Source organism: Crassostrea angulata, chromosome 4, assembly GCF_025612915.1.
Source record: "Crassostrea angulata isolate pt1a10 chromosome 4, ASM2561291v2, whole genome shotgun sequence".
Lineage (NCBI taxonomy): Eukaryota > Metazoa > Mollusca > Bivalvia > Ostreida > Ostreidae > Magallana > Magallana angulata.
The window spans coordinates 23,621,952-23,639,748 of NC_069114.1; the positions used below are offsets into that span (position 1 = coordinate 23,621,952).

The window sequence follows — 17,797 nt, forward strand, 5'->3', positions numbered from 1 at the left end:
CATACATTACAACATTTCAGTTTTTGTGAATAATTAAATGTCTTCCTTTATAAATTGGATCCCTAATGTTTCAGCTTTTCTGGCTAATTGGTTTCTAAGAAAAAGATTTTTCTCTACTATTTCCTATGTAAAACTTCAGCCTCCCATTGTGCCCCCCCCCCCTTTCGGATCATGATTTGAACAAGCTTGAGTCTTACCCTACCTGTGGATGCTTCCACACAAGTGTCAGCTTTCTTGGCTGATTAGTTTCTGAGAAAAAGATTAACTCTATATATTCCTATTTGAAAGTTCGCCCCCCATCCTTCCCCAGGGGGTCATGAATTCTACACTACATGAGAATGCATCCACACAAGTTTCAGCTTTCCTAGCTGATTAGTTTCTGAGAAGATTTTTAATGATTTACTCTATATATTCCTATGTAAAATTCGACCCCCGATGTGGCCCCACCCTTGCCCCGGGGTCATGACTTTCAAAATTTTGAATCTACACTACCTGAGAATGCTTCCAGATATGTTTCAGCTTTCCTGGCCAAAAAGTTCTTGACAAGATATTTTTGAAAATTTTTACATTTTTTTTAATAATTCCTAATTTTCTCCCCCTTGAAAAAGTGCGTGAATCTTAATTATAATTTTCCCAACTTTGAATCCCCTTTGCCTAAGAATGCTTTATGCCAAGTTTGGTTGAAATTGGCCCTGTGGTTCTATAGAAGATGCTGAAAATGTGTTTAAATTTACAGACAGACAGATGGACAGGCAGATGAAAGACATATTGTGATCAGAATAGCTCACTTGGGCTTTCAGCTCAGTTGAGCTAAAAGTGTCGCAACATGACACAATTAATAGCTATTGGTTATTAAATTCTCTGCCTTAGCATTCTTGTTTTAGAGATTTGTTCTTTGAATGATGATAATAAGTACCCCGCCGGTGTGTTCTTTTATCATTGTACCGATATTCTGTACCTTTGTGTCGTATTTTTGCCCTTTGATGATTTCCGGCGCCATCCAATATGGAGTACCCACAAAGGTTTCCGCCTTCCCTATTGTGGACAACTGCCCTGCTACCCCGAAATCCGCTAGCTTGACGTCACCTTTGTGCGACAGGAGGATGTTGGCAGCTAAACATACAAGAACGTTTATTTATTGTTTATACCATTTTTAAAGGACAACAATCTTTTGTGGGGACTTTCCTTGAACATCTACCTATAACTTGGCTAGAAGTGTTTCATTACAATTGCCATTCCTACCAATAATATTCGATCCTTTATATACTTTGACTAAATAACTTTTATATCATTTAATCCTCCCTTTTTCCTAACATTAAGTTAAAATGATTATTGTTTACTGTTTTGATAATGATGTTTCCCGAAAGATTGTCTAAAATTTCAAGATGTGTTTAATAATGTTTGGGTATCTTTTAATTCTATATTAGTTTGTCCTATAATACAGTTTACCGTAAGCTACATATTAAAGATAGTAATTATAACATTAGCATATATTCAAAGTAATTCAACTTTTAAATATGGAAAAATTTAAGATTTCGGTTATAATCTTGGAAAAGTTATTTTCTATAGCATCAAATAAAGAAGACGGTTGTAACGCTTCAAATAGTTTACTATCCAAAATACTTGTATTCAAATGGTAAAATACGGTATAGTAAGGCCTATAAAAAAAAGTGTGTATTTAGGGTAACACTGATGAAAACATTAGGTTAGGTAGGTTGGGATTTTTTTTATTTTATCATATTTTTTTCTGCATGAATCCTAAGAATGTTTGTTTGTGCCATATTTAAAAACGGATTTTTTAATACAAATAAGATAAAATTCACAATCGGATAAAAACAGATATCTAAAAATGGTAGGATCGGGGCATTTTTGTAGGTTAGGTCGGGTTACCCTAAACACACATATTTTTTGAGGCCTAATTGTATGTGTAACTTTCTCACCTCCAAATACAAAATTATACGTATATACAGGATTTCCCTTTTGGACTTTACTACGATAAACATGTTAAACTTCGTCTATTATCATGTTTATTAACTGCCTATAACATATGAATTACATATAGCCTGTTGATTTTTTTCCTGGATAAAATGTCTACATATATATGTGCCTCTGATATGATTCTGATAGGATCTTGATTTCATGATGACACCTAATTAAAAATTGCCCATGTTGTCCATTTCCTCTTTAACTTTATTCATTAAACCTCCAAGTATATCTAGCTACCTTTGATATCGCGATGTACTTTTCGTTCGTTGTGGAGGTAATCTAATCCTTTCAAAAGTTCCCTCATTACAACTGCAATGTCTCTTTCGGAAAATGGCGCCATTTTAATGATATCCTGAGCAGACCCGCCCCCAAGGTACTCCATTACGATCCAAAGCTTAAAGCCCTATTGGAAACAGACTGAACAATTTCATACTGAAACAAGCTTAAAATTATCGATACAATAAATCAATCAATTCAAACTGATTATTTCGGAGACATTTGATAATTTGGTATACAGTGTTTTCTTGCATTATATTATTTGTGCCCGATGAAACACATATTTAACATTTAACAGATATAAGATATGTTTATGATTTATTCTATTGCCCTCTGAACCTATCTGAGCTGTTTCGTCTTCAGAGACAAATTTTTTATCTTAGCTTTAAAACATGAGGCCCATGGGCCACGTCGCTCACCTGAACAACAATAGTCATTATAAAATCAGCTTTATGGAGTCTTATACAAAATACATTGTATCTGGACAATGTAGTAGAATAGGTCTCGTATTAATAGATTTTCAAATTTTTCTCCAGGTTTTTTTTTTTTTGTAAAACATTGAGCGACTTTTGTAAGTATGTAATTAAAACATTCGACCCTCCAATTGGGCCCTTATCTACCCCCGAAGATCATGACTTTGTCAAATTTGAATTTTCACTATGTGAGGTTGCTTTCACCATATTACAACTTCTTTGACCAATGGGTTTTTGAGAAGAAAATGTAAAAAAAAAAATTCTATATATATTCCCATGTAAAATTCAACCAACATTGTGGCCCATTCTACACCTGAGGATCAAGATATGAACGATCTTAAATCTACACTACTGGAGGATGCTTCCACACAAGTTTCAGATTTTCTGGCCAATTGGTCCCTGATCAGAAGATATTTAAAGGTTTTTATAAAATTAATATATACCTTTGTAAAAATTCGAACCTCCACTGTAGCTCCACCCTATCCCGGGATTATGATTTGCTCAAACTTGAATTTACACTACCTGAGGATGCTTCCAGACAAGTTTCAGCTTTCCTGTCCAAACAATTTTTTAGAAGAAGACTTATATAAAATATTGCACTTCTCAAAAACTAATAAAATATCAATAATTTATAATTATTGACCTTTTGACAGACTGCATGGCCCTTCATGATAGCAAACGTCACCTAAGATTGTTTTGTAGAATTGTAGCAAGTTTGGTTCAAATCGGCCCAGGGGTTCTGAAGACTAAGTCGAAAATGTAAAAGTTTACAGAAAGACGGACAGACAGATAGATACCGGACAAATAGTGTTCAGAATAGCTCACTTGAGCTTTCAGCTCTGCTGAGCTATAATTATTAATGAGTAAATGAATGAGTCAAACCAAATCGTCGGTCGTGCATTCAATTTGATTGAAAATATCTAGACCTCATCTGTGTCAGTTTTGCATGAGACACTTCTTTACCTGTACAAAGGACCCAAAATATTTTGTGACAAATGGGGAGTCACACTGTGCCAGTATCCGCATCTCCTGTTGTATGTCGTCGATCTCGTCCTCTGCCTCCTCCAGATCTATGATTTTAATGGCCACCACTTGCTGAGTGTTCGTATCCAGACCTTTGTAAACACGTCCAAAGGATCCTTTACCGATCTGTTCGTCCATCTTTTGAAATCGACGCTTCAACTCTGAGTCTCCAACATTCATCTGTAGAAATGAAATCTTTCTAAGTGCTTTAGATTCAATCGACAATTCAGGGTGATTCGCTAAAATCTAAGTGGGTGTGGCTGCGGTTACGCTTCGGGATAGAAAAAATTTGATTTATTTTACCGCTTAACTTGCCTCAAAAATTTTCCGAAACACACATGACATCAACCGACCTCGGAACGTGAAGTATACGGTAAAGAGAGAAATTTTCGCCCCTGTTTTATTTTCTTTTTATTTTATTTGAAATAAAGTTGAAGTAATGAGCCGCTGCTAGATTTTTCAAAAATTGATTATGTGTCTAATCATGATATGAAGAAAACTAGACATAGTGAATAGGAAAAGCCAAAGAGGTATAGCGCACTTAATATACGATTTGGCCTCAAATATAGCCTTTTGCAAACATCAGACATTTTCAATATTATACAATATTTCGTTTAAATATATTCAAAGAAACGCAAATTACACAATCACCATGCTCTAAGAGTCTTAATTATCTTACACGACATCATTAAAATATTCAGGTTTTGTTAGGGATATATAGGAAAGTAGTTAGTATACGATAAAAAATTGGATATTTGACTATTTGAACCACTCTAACCAAAGACATCCGATTAAAATTATGCTCTACAGGTATTGTAGTACACGTATACATTGAAATAGTTTTGGTTTAACGTGGTCCTCGTACTGAAAATTAGACAAATATTTCAATTAGTGTCTTTTATAATACAATCATGTTTATAGCCATATATATTGAAAACGCATCTATGGAAAATGTTAGATGCATGGCCTAGTGGTAACGCGGAGGTATTTTTGATTTTGTGGTCGCTGGATCGAATCCACTAAGAAGTATTTTTTTTTCACTCAAATTGAAACATGAACAGAATAGAGAGGTTAAGTTACATGAGTATATCCCTCTAACTATTTTTAGAATCGGTAGGACAACAAAGAAGTGCCTTTAAGCAAAATAGTCCCTATACTTGCAGAGTGTATATACATTTATTGGGACATTTTAAATCAGAATGCTTGACACATGTCAGAAAAGAGGATTTGCAATTTTTAAAACAAGTGTCAAAATTGAATTATCATTTGAAGAAAAGAATTGAAATTGTTTGATGTACACCCTTTCCAAAACTGAGAAATTCCCTACTTTTACTTTCATTTTCAGAGTTTTTCAATACAGACGCATTTTGCCAGAAAACGAAATTGACTTCAAACCACGAAATTTTAACAGGAAAGAGACAATTTGATGAGCTTTCATTCAAGAGGTCCCTCGTTGCTGAACGAAAATTAGGGCCGGAGCTATGAACCATAACGTTAACATTACCGCCTATGGAAAATGCATTAGTGGACTATACCCACATGTATCTATTCTTCCGGGGTTTTTTTTAATTATCTTGTTTAATTCAGTCTGAGTATTAGCTGCAATAATGTAGCCCTCTCCGATTTTTTATATCTGATGTTTACTGGAGAGGGCTACAATTCCACAGGATCTCCGTAATGGTGCAAAATTAATTTTTTAATGCGGCTGACTTCGGTCTGAAAAGATCGATTTAATATTTGACTTCCTTTAGATAAAATGATTTTTTAATACAGGTTGAACAAATTAACTGTATATAAATCAAAACCAGATAAAACACATCAGCATGTTTACCAGTCGTCTTTTTCAGCAGCCATGACAGTTCTCGCGTGATTTTATGGGATGTACGCTTGGAGATTTGATGGGCTTGATAACGTGAATGTCAGTGTAAATAATCGATCTTACCTCGTTATATCACTAAAACATCATTTAAGGAAATGGTATATAATGGAAAATTCATATTTACCGCATTAATTATGTTTAAAATAGGGGAATTCCTATATTCAGTTCAAGATCCGCTCCTGAATTCTCATTGGCTGTCCCAAAATAAAACCGGTCAAGGTCAGTAAACATGGCGGACAAATTCAACTTTCGTTGTTGACATACACGAAAAATAACCGATATATGCCAAATATGGACTATACTTGATATTTTTGGATTAATTTATGCCATAGACATCTACAACGTTTGAGTTCAGGTAAGAAATGCAAATGTTGTTGTCATCTATAAACGATTTGAGACGAAATCGTTGCGGGAGTGAATCACTCCCGCACTTGCACCATTACGGAGATCCTATGGAGTTGTTGCCCTCTCCCCCCCAAAAAAAATCGGGAGAGGGCTACATTATTGCAGCTATCTGAGTATGAGATTCCCAATATAAACAGATCTCTTCATTAACACTATACATGTACTCTTATTACACTTAGATCCATTGCATTCTGCTTGAACTTATCACGGTTCAGAATATCAATTACTGCTACACACAGAATTAGTTCTTACAGACACCATTATAAAATCAGTACACTGTATCCAGGTTTCGAAAATCATATTGCGACACCTGAAGCTATTTTTAGTAACAGGTAATTTCCGTCCAAACACAGGTGTAGGCGAAATAATGGGAAAAGGCGCTATACCTCTTTTACCATCGCAGCATAAATTTATTAAAAATATTAACTTTGTATGAAAATAATATATAATTCATATTACAAAACATAATGAACCACTACCTTTTAGTTCAGAATAGCACTTTGTTGTATAGGTTTGTAACAAAAATTGCTTCAATTAGCAAGAGTTATCTTTCTTTATCATAGACTATTGAAGGTTTTACATACATGTTTTAAATACAGTACATGATAAATTGCCACAGTTTCCAATTAATCAGAAAGGTTTTCTGTTTTTAAACTTGGATAAGATAATAGTTCCTGTAAAGGGATCCATATGTTTTAGAAATGCTTAAAGTGTAAACCAGCCGTGACAGCATTTTGTTATAACACAGAAAGGGGGTCAAATGAATTATCTTCCACTGGAAGACTTCCAATAATTGGTATGATCTCAATATAGGGATTTATTGTCTTGAATGAAATGTTATATTGTTATTTTTTAATTTTGTTGTCCCATATCTGCTCTCTCAGATAAGAAAACCCTTATTCAATTTTAAGCATTTGAAATGCTATAAGTTTCAAACGACTACAACTAAGTATTAGAGTTTGCAATTGTCTTGGTCACGTTTTTCTCAATTATAATTCATTCACCTTAGTGAAAGAGAGAGAGAGAGCAAAATTTCACATTAGTGAAAGAGAGAGAGAGCAAAATTTCATCCAATTTCTCTGGCCTAAAACATCAAACACGTACTGTTCATGTACTTAACTAGTACATAAAATTTAGTAATATTTTTGAAAAAATAATCCATTGAGGGGAGGGGAAGGAGTATATATGTAGATATTGTCTCATTAAAATTTTGATAAATATGATTCGTTTCTTGCATTTTTTTTTCGTAAAAGTTTTCTTTACTTTTTTCCCATGCCAAAAGTTTGGGTTCAGTTCGTTTCGTCCAAATTTTCTTCTTTTTTTTTTTTTTATAATTGAATATTAAGGAAGGAGTCTTCTCGTTATTAGACATACTTCTTATATTAAGAAATTCATGAAATTTTGACACAGTCAAACAGATATTATAACCTAATGATTCTATCAGTTTCATCAAATTTGATCTTTTTGTTTTCACATTAAGGTCAGGTCAAGGTCACTACCATTTCACTCAACTTAAATGATGATAAAAACAAATGTAGTTATCTGCAGTTATGTGGGCACCTGTTTACGATGTGAAGTTTCTATTCTTTACTGAAATAATAGAATAGGAGAACGTCTATCAGCTTATACAACTAAATCGGAATAAATATTTAAACTTCAATTGATATTTCTTAGCCCGATTTCCTCTAATTTTCTTAAATATTGAAGATAATTTGATCAATTTTTTATGCTTCCAATATCAAAATATTTCTGATTTTCACGTATTATGAAGACTTTATATAAAGATATAAACTGACAAAAACGCTGAAAAATTGACCATTTAATAAGAGAGAAAATTCGATTCTAACGATTTTTTCACATAAATCTATTAATAAAATGAGCGCTTAAAAAGCTAATAAAAATGTAATTTGATAGGCAAATCATATTTAAAAAACATTCTGAAACCCACGTATCCTATCACATTAGTTGAAAAAAAAAATGCCGCATTGGTTTTATTGTTTTAAAAATGCTAAATAGTCATGAATCTACAGCAATTCTGAATTGCAAAAAACGTGATATTTTCCTACGCCAACGTTCCGCCAAAAATATAGTCCTTGTTAGATTGTAAACTTTGATTGCTATTTCTATGCCAAGTTGTATGATAATAAAAATGAAAGAAAAATATGATAATTTAATTTCCTTTCATCTTGATTTAATGAATATTTAATCAAATTTACGTTTGACAAGTCGAAAACCAGAAAAGACTCCTTCTTTAAACAAATGTCGCCTTCCAACATAAATTGGGGCCCAGCACTGCCTCCCTTATTGCTACATGCCTTAGTAATTTTGAGTTAACAGAAAGAAAGTGAGATTATTTTCTACAGAAGTTATCTCTTATCAGAGGGATATTCAACCCAAACGGGGCTGGTGAGGGTGTTAGTAAGATATTTGAAGGCAAGTAATGATATCTATAAATTAAAATGTCAAAGGAATTTTTTAGGTATGGAAATTTTCCTTCATTAATTTGATAAGTCAAAAACCGTGCGCAACTTTTTGTGCACATTAAATATATATATATATTTTTATGGATGGAACTGTAGCTCCACGATCCGTCAACCCGAATTTCCCGTGGAGCGACAGTTTTGCGGCTATACTTATATTTTACTATGAATTCATTTTTTTTCGCTGAAACACAATATTAATATTAAACATTTTTATGCTGGTTATAATTCATCATATTACAATGTTTTGTCCAAAAATCCATTCATTTATATAAATTGAAGAACCCTATCAGTAGAGTAGTTATTTCTTCGTGACAACCCACTATTACATAAGTATATTAAGTTGGTTATGATTAACTTAAGACTCTCAAACTAAGAGTTGGATAATGAAAAGTTTATATACAGCAATGTTGATTAGATTAGCGTCTTGTTTTCTAGACATGACATTTTAGGCTCCATTTTCTAATATTTTTTAGAAAATGATAAAAAGCAGTATCAAATTAACAAAGACGCTAATCACCGGTACATTTGTAAAGCCACTTACGCAACAAGACATATGTCAGGGCCCCGAGTCTCTAGAACAATATAAACAAGAGGACCAGGGGCTACATTGTTCACCTGAGAAACATTGGTCATTACTCGAATAAGCTAGCCGCAGCATTTGGAATCAAAGAGAGGCTATCCAGTCATACAAAACAAGAGGCCCATGGGGCCACATCGCTCACCTGAGCAACAATTACTTTATATGGGCGTTCAAATGATATTGTACCATATGGCCCCTCTGTAGAATAACAAAAAATAAATAGTGTAAAGTATTTGAATTTTAAACTTATTTTTGCATACACTTAATCTTTGACATTGTACCTTTATGTAATGCCATTATTACTAAAAAAAAAAATAAGAAGAAAATCCTTTGCAAAATATAAAACTAAACTTTTGGTAGCGGTACACTGTTAACTTCAAATTCCCTATATTTTCCTTCTGTTCCCTAATCCCCCCTATATAAAGCGATCAAAATATTTGAGAGCATTTAGGTACATTTTCTTCCCTAAATACTTACCAGTTACTTTATTTGTCATTTAAAATATTCTAAACCAGGATGATTTTACACTGTAATACTTCTTAGGAATAGTGATAATATTTTTATCCCCGTAACAAAATGTGTCAGAACTATGGAAACTGTTTTAACGGTGTCGTTTTCATTTACTCGTGTATGAAAAACTATTAAAATTAATGTGGAATTCATATAATTCTGAATCATCGTATAAAGAGGGGGCCCCAGACAGTAGTTACAGCATATCATTTTTTGTACGAGTATTTAACGTTTAGCGAGACATTTCTAATGTATAATCAACCAAAATTTCAGCGTCAATCATAGAATTATTAGCAAGATACAGAGTTCACAATTTTACTAGAATTTTAATTTGGTATTTCCTATTCAGCATCTAAAATGTAAACAAAAAATGGCCTCTTATCTGTGTACAAAGCTCTGTATTTTGCTAATAATTTGAAGCTTAACACTCAAATATGGTTAGTAAATAGAAATTGTAAACAATTTAACAGAAGAGACATGCACTAAAATAAAAAGCACAATTTATTTTTCAAAATGAATCCTATTTATATATATAACTAGTACATATTTCCTTCAACGATATTAGAATCTGTTTAAACTGAATAAACGAGAAAATGCTGAGCATCTCAACAAAACACATTGCATTAATCAACCATTACCAAAAAGATATTACCGAATTACCAATAGAATGAATTGTATTTTAGTACTTTGTTAATACATTAGATTTTGCTAATTTGCACAGGTAAACAGTCAACTGTCTGATTTACCGAAGTCTATGTTTGATTCGATACGTAAAAAATAACAAAAAAAACAGGCGATAGTTCCCCAGATTACAAAGCATAAATAATTGAAAATGAACGAAAAACAAAACAAGCTAACATAACACAACCATCAAATGTGAAAACTGTCAACGCATTGAAATATTTAACCTCAATTTACTTCACAAAATCGGCACCAATGTATCTTGCATGTTTCAAAGATTCCTTTTGCACGCGAACTGTTGCACAACATTTGTCAGATCGACCCGTTTATCATTCAACGTGGCTGCTTTAAACAAAGATCCTACTTTTGCAGGTGTCATTACAGTATTTCACTCAAGGTTCACGTCAAAAAATGGCTAAGGCAAAATAATTCCCCAATTTTCCTTTAAATTTGGGGCGTTTCCGCTTGAGAAGGAGATGAATTTTTTTATCGGATGAAAAACAATGTGTAAGAGGTTTAACTGTCCCAGTTTTGTAGTAATGCGAGGTTATTTGAAATTTTGATGCGTGTTATTTCCGGAGGGGGGTTGAAAAGCACATGTGTAAGTTCGAGGTAAACTAAGTCTCACGCCTTGCTGGATGCACGTGTGTATTTTGCTAGAAAATTGTAAATGAAGCGTTGTTTAAAAAGATGTCAAAGGGATTTTTTCCAGAAGTTCGTTTTAAATTTTTAATCTGTATGTGAAGTTGTGCAATTTTGGTAAGAATATATAATAAAATTTAATACTGTAGTGCAACCTTTACACCGCTCCGTTTTAAAAGTATAGAATACCGAACCCGAGGTAATAATCTGATCGAAACACGCATTTCCTTTATCATTATTATTCACTTGAGCTTTCAGCTCAGGTGAGCTAAAAATGGAATCTCAGTGCACAGTGTCAATGAGTCTATTTGTTTCAGCTTAGTATAAGCCATAAACAACGAATGATCCTTCATTTCAACAAACTTGAAAGTTCTTAATCCAAAAATTCATGAAGAACATTTTAAAACACACAACTTTATTTTTACTCTTTTCTGATTATCTTCCCTTTGAAGGGGAAGTGACCTTTCATTTGAACAATCTTGAAAGCCCTTCCCCAAAAGATGTTTTGTTCCAGGTTCCTTTGATATTGGCTTTATAGATGTTCCCCATAATAAAACCCAGCTATTATTAAATTCATATTTCTATAAAATTCATATACTCCTCTATATTTATGCATTAAAATATTCTCTTCATTTTTTACCATATGCAATTTAAACTAATTCTAGCTAGTTAATCTGCAAAGTTTCGAGAAAATCGACCGTCTGGTTCTTTTTAGGGACCATCTCAAAATAGAGGTACATTTACTATAGGAATATATAGGAAATTGTCATTTTCCGCACTTCGAAGCAGATTAAAAAAAATATTACAATAGCTTTTTTCTCAAATTGCTATATATGATTGGTAATATCATTTCCTACCTTATATGTAAAAAATACTAAATTATACAGTCTTGTTTTTAGTGGAGGCCATCTCAAAATATTAAAATGCACCAAATTTTGCTATATATTTGGAGCATTACGAATGGAGGTTGGTAAAATGGATTTATTAAAAAAATAAGAAAAATGTCCCTGAGGATATCATAATTCTGTGTATAAAATAAAACGGTGTACAATTTTTTTTATTATACTTTCATGTTAAATACTGAAATCTGATTGGTTTACTAGACGCAGTTGATAATCCGTTCTATTACCCTCAGCGTTAGCAACACACTAAGCAACGGGTAACACAACGAATTGTTACATGCGCGTAAATTATGCGCGTACGGTTCGCGGTAGAATTCACGTCATTTCTATATAAAAGCTATTTATTTTATTATACTGAATGTCTTAATTTTAGAGAATTCTTTAATTGCTTTTATATAGAAATGGCGTGAATTCTACGGCGAACCGTACGCGCATAATTTACGCGCATATAACAATTCGTTGTTAAGTGTGTGGCTAGCGCTGAGGGTAATAGAACGGATTGTCAACTGCGTCTAAACCAATCAGATTTCATAATTTAACATGCAGGTATAATAATTTCAACTATTACCCTCCCAAACAGGCACTATTTATATATTATTATACTTTCATGTTAAATGCTGAAATCTGATTGGTTAAGACCCCGGTGATTATCCGTTCTATTACCCTCAGCGTTAGCAACACACTTAGCAACGGGTGACACAACAATTGTAACATGTGCGTAAATTATGCGCGTACGGTTCGTCGTGGAATTCACGTCATTTCTATATAGAAGCAGTAAGAAAATCTCTAAAATTAAGACATTCAGTATAATAAAATAAATAGTGCCTGTATGGGAGGATAACAGTCAATTTCAACTGTTACCCTCCTAAACAGGCACTATTTATATAATGTTATTTCTTATAACGTACTTCAATCTACAAAGCTTCGATTTTAGCTCACCTGAGCTGAAAGCTCAAGTGAGCTATTCTGATCACATTTTGTCCGTCGTCCGTCTGTCCGTCTGTAAACTTTTTACATTTTGAACTTCTTCTCTAAAACCGCTTATCCAATTTCAACCAAATTTGGCACAAAGCATTCTTATGGGAGGGCGAATATAAATTGCAGAAATAAAAGTCCGATCTATATTCAAAGCGGAGAAAACCTTGAAACTGTAGAAAAAGGGGGTTGCATTTTTAAAAATCTTCTTCTCAAGAACTACCGAGGCAAATTCAACGTAGTTTAGCATAAATTATCCTTATGGGAAGGAAAATATAAATTGCAAAAATTAAGGGGTAATTCTGTTTCAAATCTGAGTTATTACGAAAATAATAATAAAGGAAAGGCGTGTTTCAATCAGTTTAATAGCTTCAGGCTCGGCATCCAGTAAAATGGGTAGACAAGACTTGGCCTGGGCAAAACATAAGATTGGCAGTTATTAATCTGACAATCTCATTAAAATTTCAGGATATTTGATGGACTAGTATATTTGTATTCGCTGTAAATATTGCTGCAAAATAATGCGTATTTGGAATTGACGATTGCCGATCTGCCCCGGCTTTTATTTTGCCACGGCCTGGGTTTGCATACCCATTTTACCAAGACTCGTATTCCATACTTCTAAAACGAGGTTCTTTATACGAAAAAGGGTCGATCTGACTATGATGAATTTGCTTGTTGTGCAACAGTTCGCGCATGAAAGGAAATTTTGAAACATGCAAAATATATTGGTGCCGATTTTGTGAAGTAAATCGAGGCTAAATATTTCAATGCGTTGACAGTTTTCACATATGACATATGGTGTTAGCTTGTTCTGATTTTCGTTTCGTTTTCATTATTTATGCTTTGTAACCTGGAAACTATCGTCTGTATTTCGTGATTTTTACGTATCAAATCAAACAGAGACTTCGGTAAATCAAACAGTTAACCGTTTACCTGCGCAAATTAAGCAAAATCTGATGTAGGGGTACTGAAATACAATTCATTCTATCGGTAATTCGGCATTATCTTTTGCGTAATGGTAGATTAATGCAATAGGTTTTGTTGAGATGCTCGGCATTTTCTTGAGTTTATTCAGTTTAAATAGAGTTTGATATCGCTGACGGAAATATGTAGGTATACATGTATATATATGATTCATTTCGAAAAAATAAATTGTGTTCTTTATTTGTTATACATGTAGTGCATGTTTCTTGTGTTTAATTGTATACAATTTCTATTTACTAACCATATTTGAGTGTTAAGCTTTGAATTATAAGCAAGATACAGAGATTTGCTCACAATTCTATGTTTGTACACAGATCGTAAAAACTAAAGATTAAAAAGTAAAAAATTTGTCAATATTTATTAAGAAAATTTTCAAAGTCTGTTCTTCTAGAAACCAACTTTAACAACTTATTGTATTGTAAACTTAACCTTTTTAGCTCACCTGAGGGTGGGGCCACAATGGGGGGTCGAAGTTTAACAAATGAATATATAGAGTAAATCTTTAAAAATCTTCTTCTCAGAAACTAATCAGCCAAGAAAGCTGACACTTGTGTGAAAGCATCATCAGGTAATGTAGATTCAAATTTGTGAAAATCATGACCTACGGGGGAAGGGTGGGGCCACAATGGGAGATCGAAGTTTTACATAGGAATATATAGAGTAAATCTTTAAAAATCTTCTTCTCAGAAACTAATCGGCCAGGAAAGCTGACACTTGTGTGGAAGCATCCTCAGGTAGTGTAGATTCAAAGTTGTGAAAATCATGACCCCCGGGGGTAGGGTGGGGCCACAATGGGGGGTCGAAGTTTAACATATGAATATATAGAGTACATCTTTAAAAATAATCTTCTCAGAAACTAATCAGCCAGGAAAGCTGACACTTGTGTGGAAGCATCCTCAGGTAGTGTAGATTCAAAGTTGTGAAAATCATGACCCCCGGGGGTAGGGTGGGGCCACAATGGGGGATCGAAGTTTAACATAGGAATATATAGAGTAAATCTATAAACATCTTCTTCTCAGAAACTAATTAGCCAGGAAAGCTGAAACTTGTGTGAAAGCATCCTCAGGTAGCGTTAATTCAAAGTTGTGAAAATCATGACCCCCGGGGGTAGGGTGGGGCCACAATGGGGGATCGAATTTTTACATAGGAATATATAGAGTAAATCTTTAAAAATCTTCTACCCAGAAACTAATCAGCCAGGAAAGCTGACACTTGTGTGGAAGCATCCTCAGGTAGTGTAGATTCAAAGTTGTGAAAATCATGACCCACGGAGGTAGGGTGGGGCCACAATGGGGGATCGAAGTTTAACATAGGAATATATAGAGTAAATCTATAAACATCTTCTTCTCAGAAACTAATTAGCCAGGAAAGCTGAAACTTGTGTGAAAGCATCCTCAGGTAGCGTTAATTCAAAGTTGTGAAAATCATGACCCCCGGGGGTAGGGTGGGGCCACAATGGGGGATCGAAGTTTAACATAGGAATATATAGAGTAAATCTTTAAAAATCTTCTTCCCAGAAACTAATCAGCCGGCAAAACTGAAACTTATGTGGAAGCATCCTCAGGAAGTGTAGATTCAAAGTTGTGAAAATAGTTACCCCTGGGGGTAGGGTGGGGCCACAATGGGGGTCGAAGTTTAACATATGATTATATGTTTAATATTATATGTAAATATTTAAACATCTTTTTCTCAGAAACTAATTAGCCAGGAAAGCTGACACTTGTGTGGATGCATCCTCAGGTAGTGTAGATTAAAATTTGTGAAAATCATAACCCTGGTGGTAGGTTTGGGCCACAATGGGAGGTCGATGTTTTACATAGGAATAAACAGAGTAAATCTTTAAAAATCTTCTTCTCAGAAACTAATCAGCCAGGAAAGCTGAAACATGTGTGGATGCATCGTCAGGTAGTGTAGATTCAAAGTTGTGAAAATCATGATCCCCAGGGGTAGGGTGGGGCCACAATAGGGGGTCAAAGTTTAACAAAGGAATATATAGGGTAAATCTTTAAAAATCTTCTCAGAGACTAATCAGCCAGATGATTCTTTATAATTGTTAAGACTGTGGCCCCAGGACAATTCTTTGGCCTCACGAGAAGATTCAGAGTTTGATGTACGTTTAAATCCCATATATAAACTATTGTTAAGGATCTTTTTGAGAACGGCAATACTCAACATATGATATGACTATAAAACCATCCTGTTAGAAAAGGGACTAATGATTATAAACATAAGAATATCCAGGGGAAAATGGGTTTTATTTATACAGGATCTACATGTATTATTGTACATTGTCCAGATAGTTTGTATTATGACTCCATTAAGCTGATTTTATCATACCTATTGTTCCTCAGGTGAGCGATGTGGCCCATGGGCCTCTTGTATCATTATGTCATAAAAGCGCCATGGCAATGCTTCCCTACCGCACAACGGAAAAATCGTTTAAAAAACAAAAAAATTCTTAAGAAATCTAAATATTTTTATCTGTATTTTGTTTATTGTATTCAATTTTATAAATGACATCGTAAAAATTTCATAAGAATACCAATCCACTGTATTATACTAGAATGTGCAAAAACATGCGCAATGAAAACTAAAGTCGGCCTCCTAAAGTAGTAGTATTCATGTCCAAATTCTTTAAATATGCCACCGACTCATTTAAAAAAAACTGCTATTATAGTTAATTCAGATATCTATAAAATTCATGTATTCCTCTATATTTATGCTGTAAAATAGTATTTAAAGATACCTCCGGACCCCCTTCCCCTTTGCAAATTCAAATTTCTTTAAATTACATTATGAAATTACCAGAAATATGCCTCAGATCTACCTGGAAATCTCAAATAACCGTCGACCCCCCCCCCCCCCCCGGAATTCTTTTCGGGATCTGCGCATGGGCAAGTTACTTTATTTGTTAGACCTTTGTACTTGGAGCTTTAAATCATTTTAACATATAATTTTTTTACGGTTGGTCGAGCTATTCGAGCTGTTTTGTTGTTTTTTGGAAAAATAAGTACGGTGTAGTTAGAGTCTAAGGAAAGGGGATTATGTTGCGATTCACTTGACTAAAGAATGCGGATATTCCAAATAAGAATCAAAAATGTTAAATAAATATGTACACACGACATCGTTCGTACACACATTTGTGTTCATTCAGTCAACGACAAGAGTTTTCACTCGTTATATGTCGGGGATTTTCTTAAATGATTTGCATTTCTAGACAGTGAATTATTATTATACAGGAGGGTTCCAGACTTGCATGAAGTATATACTTCAATGCCACACAGAAAAAACTGTTAAATCTCTCGATTACTACAATTACCATGAATATTCCCCATCTGCAATACTAGTACCCTCATGTGTTAGAGCTCAATTTATCCACAAGTCCTCCTCGTAATGCTTCGAGATCGCAACCTATATATAGTCCCATAAACTAAAAATCATTTTACTCTGGAAATTTCAAATGTCCTAGTTTCTGCATAAGCAATCAGTTAAAATAAACATGAATCCGCCCAACTTTAACAACAAAACAAAATAAAAACCCATACATGTATGATTATCGAGTCTGTGACGTAAGGCGAATGTTTACCTGCACAGGTAATCTCTAAATATATGAACTGAATATCACGACGTACCTTAGACCTGTTTCCTTATCGCTTTTTCCAGTGACTCGGGGGGCTCAAATTTCCTCCTACCCCACGGGTTATCCCACAGTCCAGGTCAAATTCCAGACTAGGGAGACAAAACAATCTGGTTTCCGGCCTAAAAGACAGCGCTGGGTTTAGATATATCGATCCTACCATAAACTTTGTGACGTACCCGCTCAAAACAAGACTTCCTGGTAGAAAAAAGATCCCTGGGTAAAAACCCAACCCCCTCTTGGATCATGCGACTGGCAACTCGCTGTGAATAGGTTATAAATACTTCAAAGAAAACAGCGTGCGACAGAGTACCGAATGACAATCACGGCTCGAAAACGAAAACACGATGACTCATTC

The 17,797-nt window shown here is 34.1% G+C and overlaps 1 protein-coding gene across 2 annotated transcripts in view; it reads right to left on the reverse strand.

Annotated features, from left to right (window-relative positions):
- LOC128179614 (serine/threonine-protein kinase 26-like) overlaps positions 1-17,797 on the reverse strand; it is a 36,635-nt gene extending 18,838 nt beyond the window's left edge. The window contains exons 1-4 of one of the 2 annotated variants that reach the window (XM_052847094.1): positions 17,435-17,797; positions 3,699-3,938; positions 2,224-2,389; positions 959-1,113 (exon numbers count right to left, since the gene is read on the reverse strand). In XM_052847094.1, the coding sequence (XP_052703054.1) occupies positions 959-1,113; positions 2,224-2,389; positions 3,699-3,938 (561 nt within the window). In that variant the 5' untranslated portion in view covers positions 17,435-17,797. The remainder of the gene's footprint in view (positions 1-958; positions 1,114-2,223; positions 2,390-3,698; positions 3,939-17,434) is intronic. The other variant, XM_052847096.1, reaches the window with a different exon arrangement.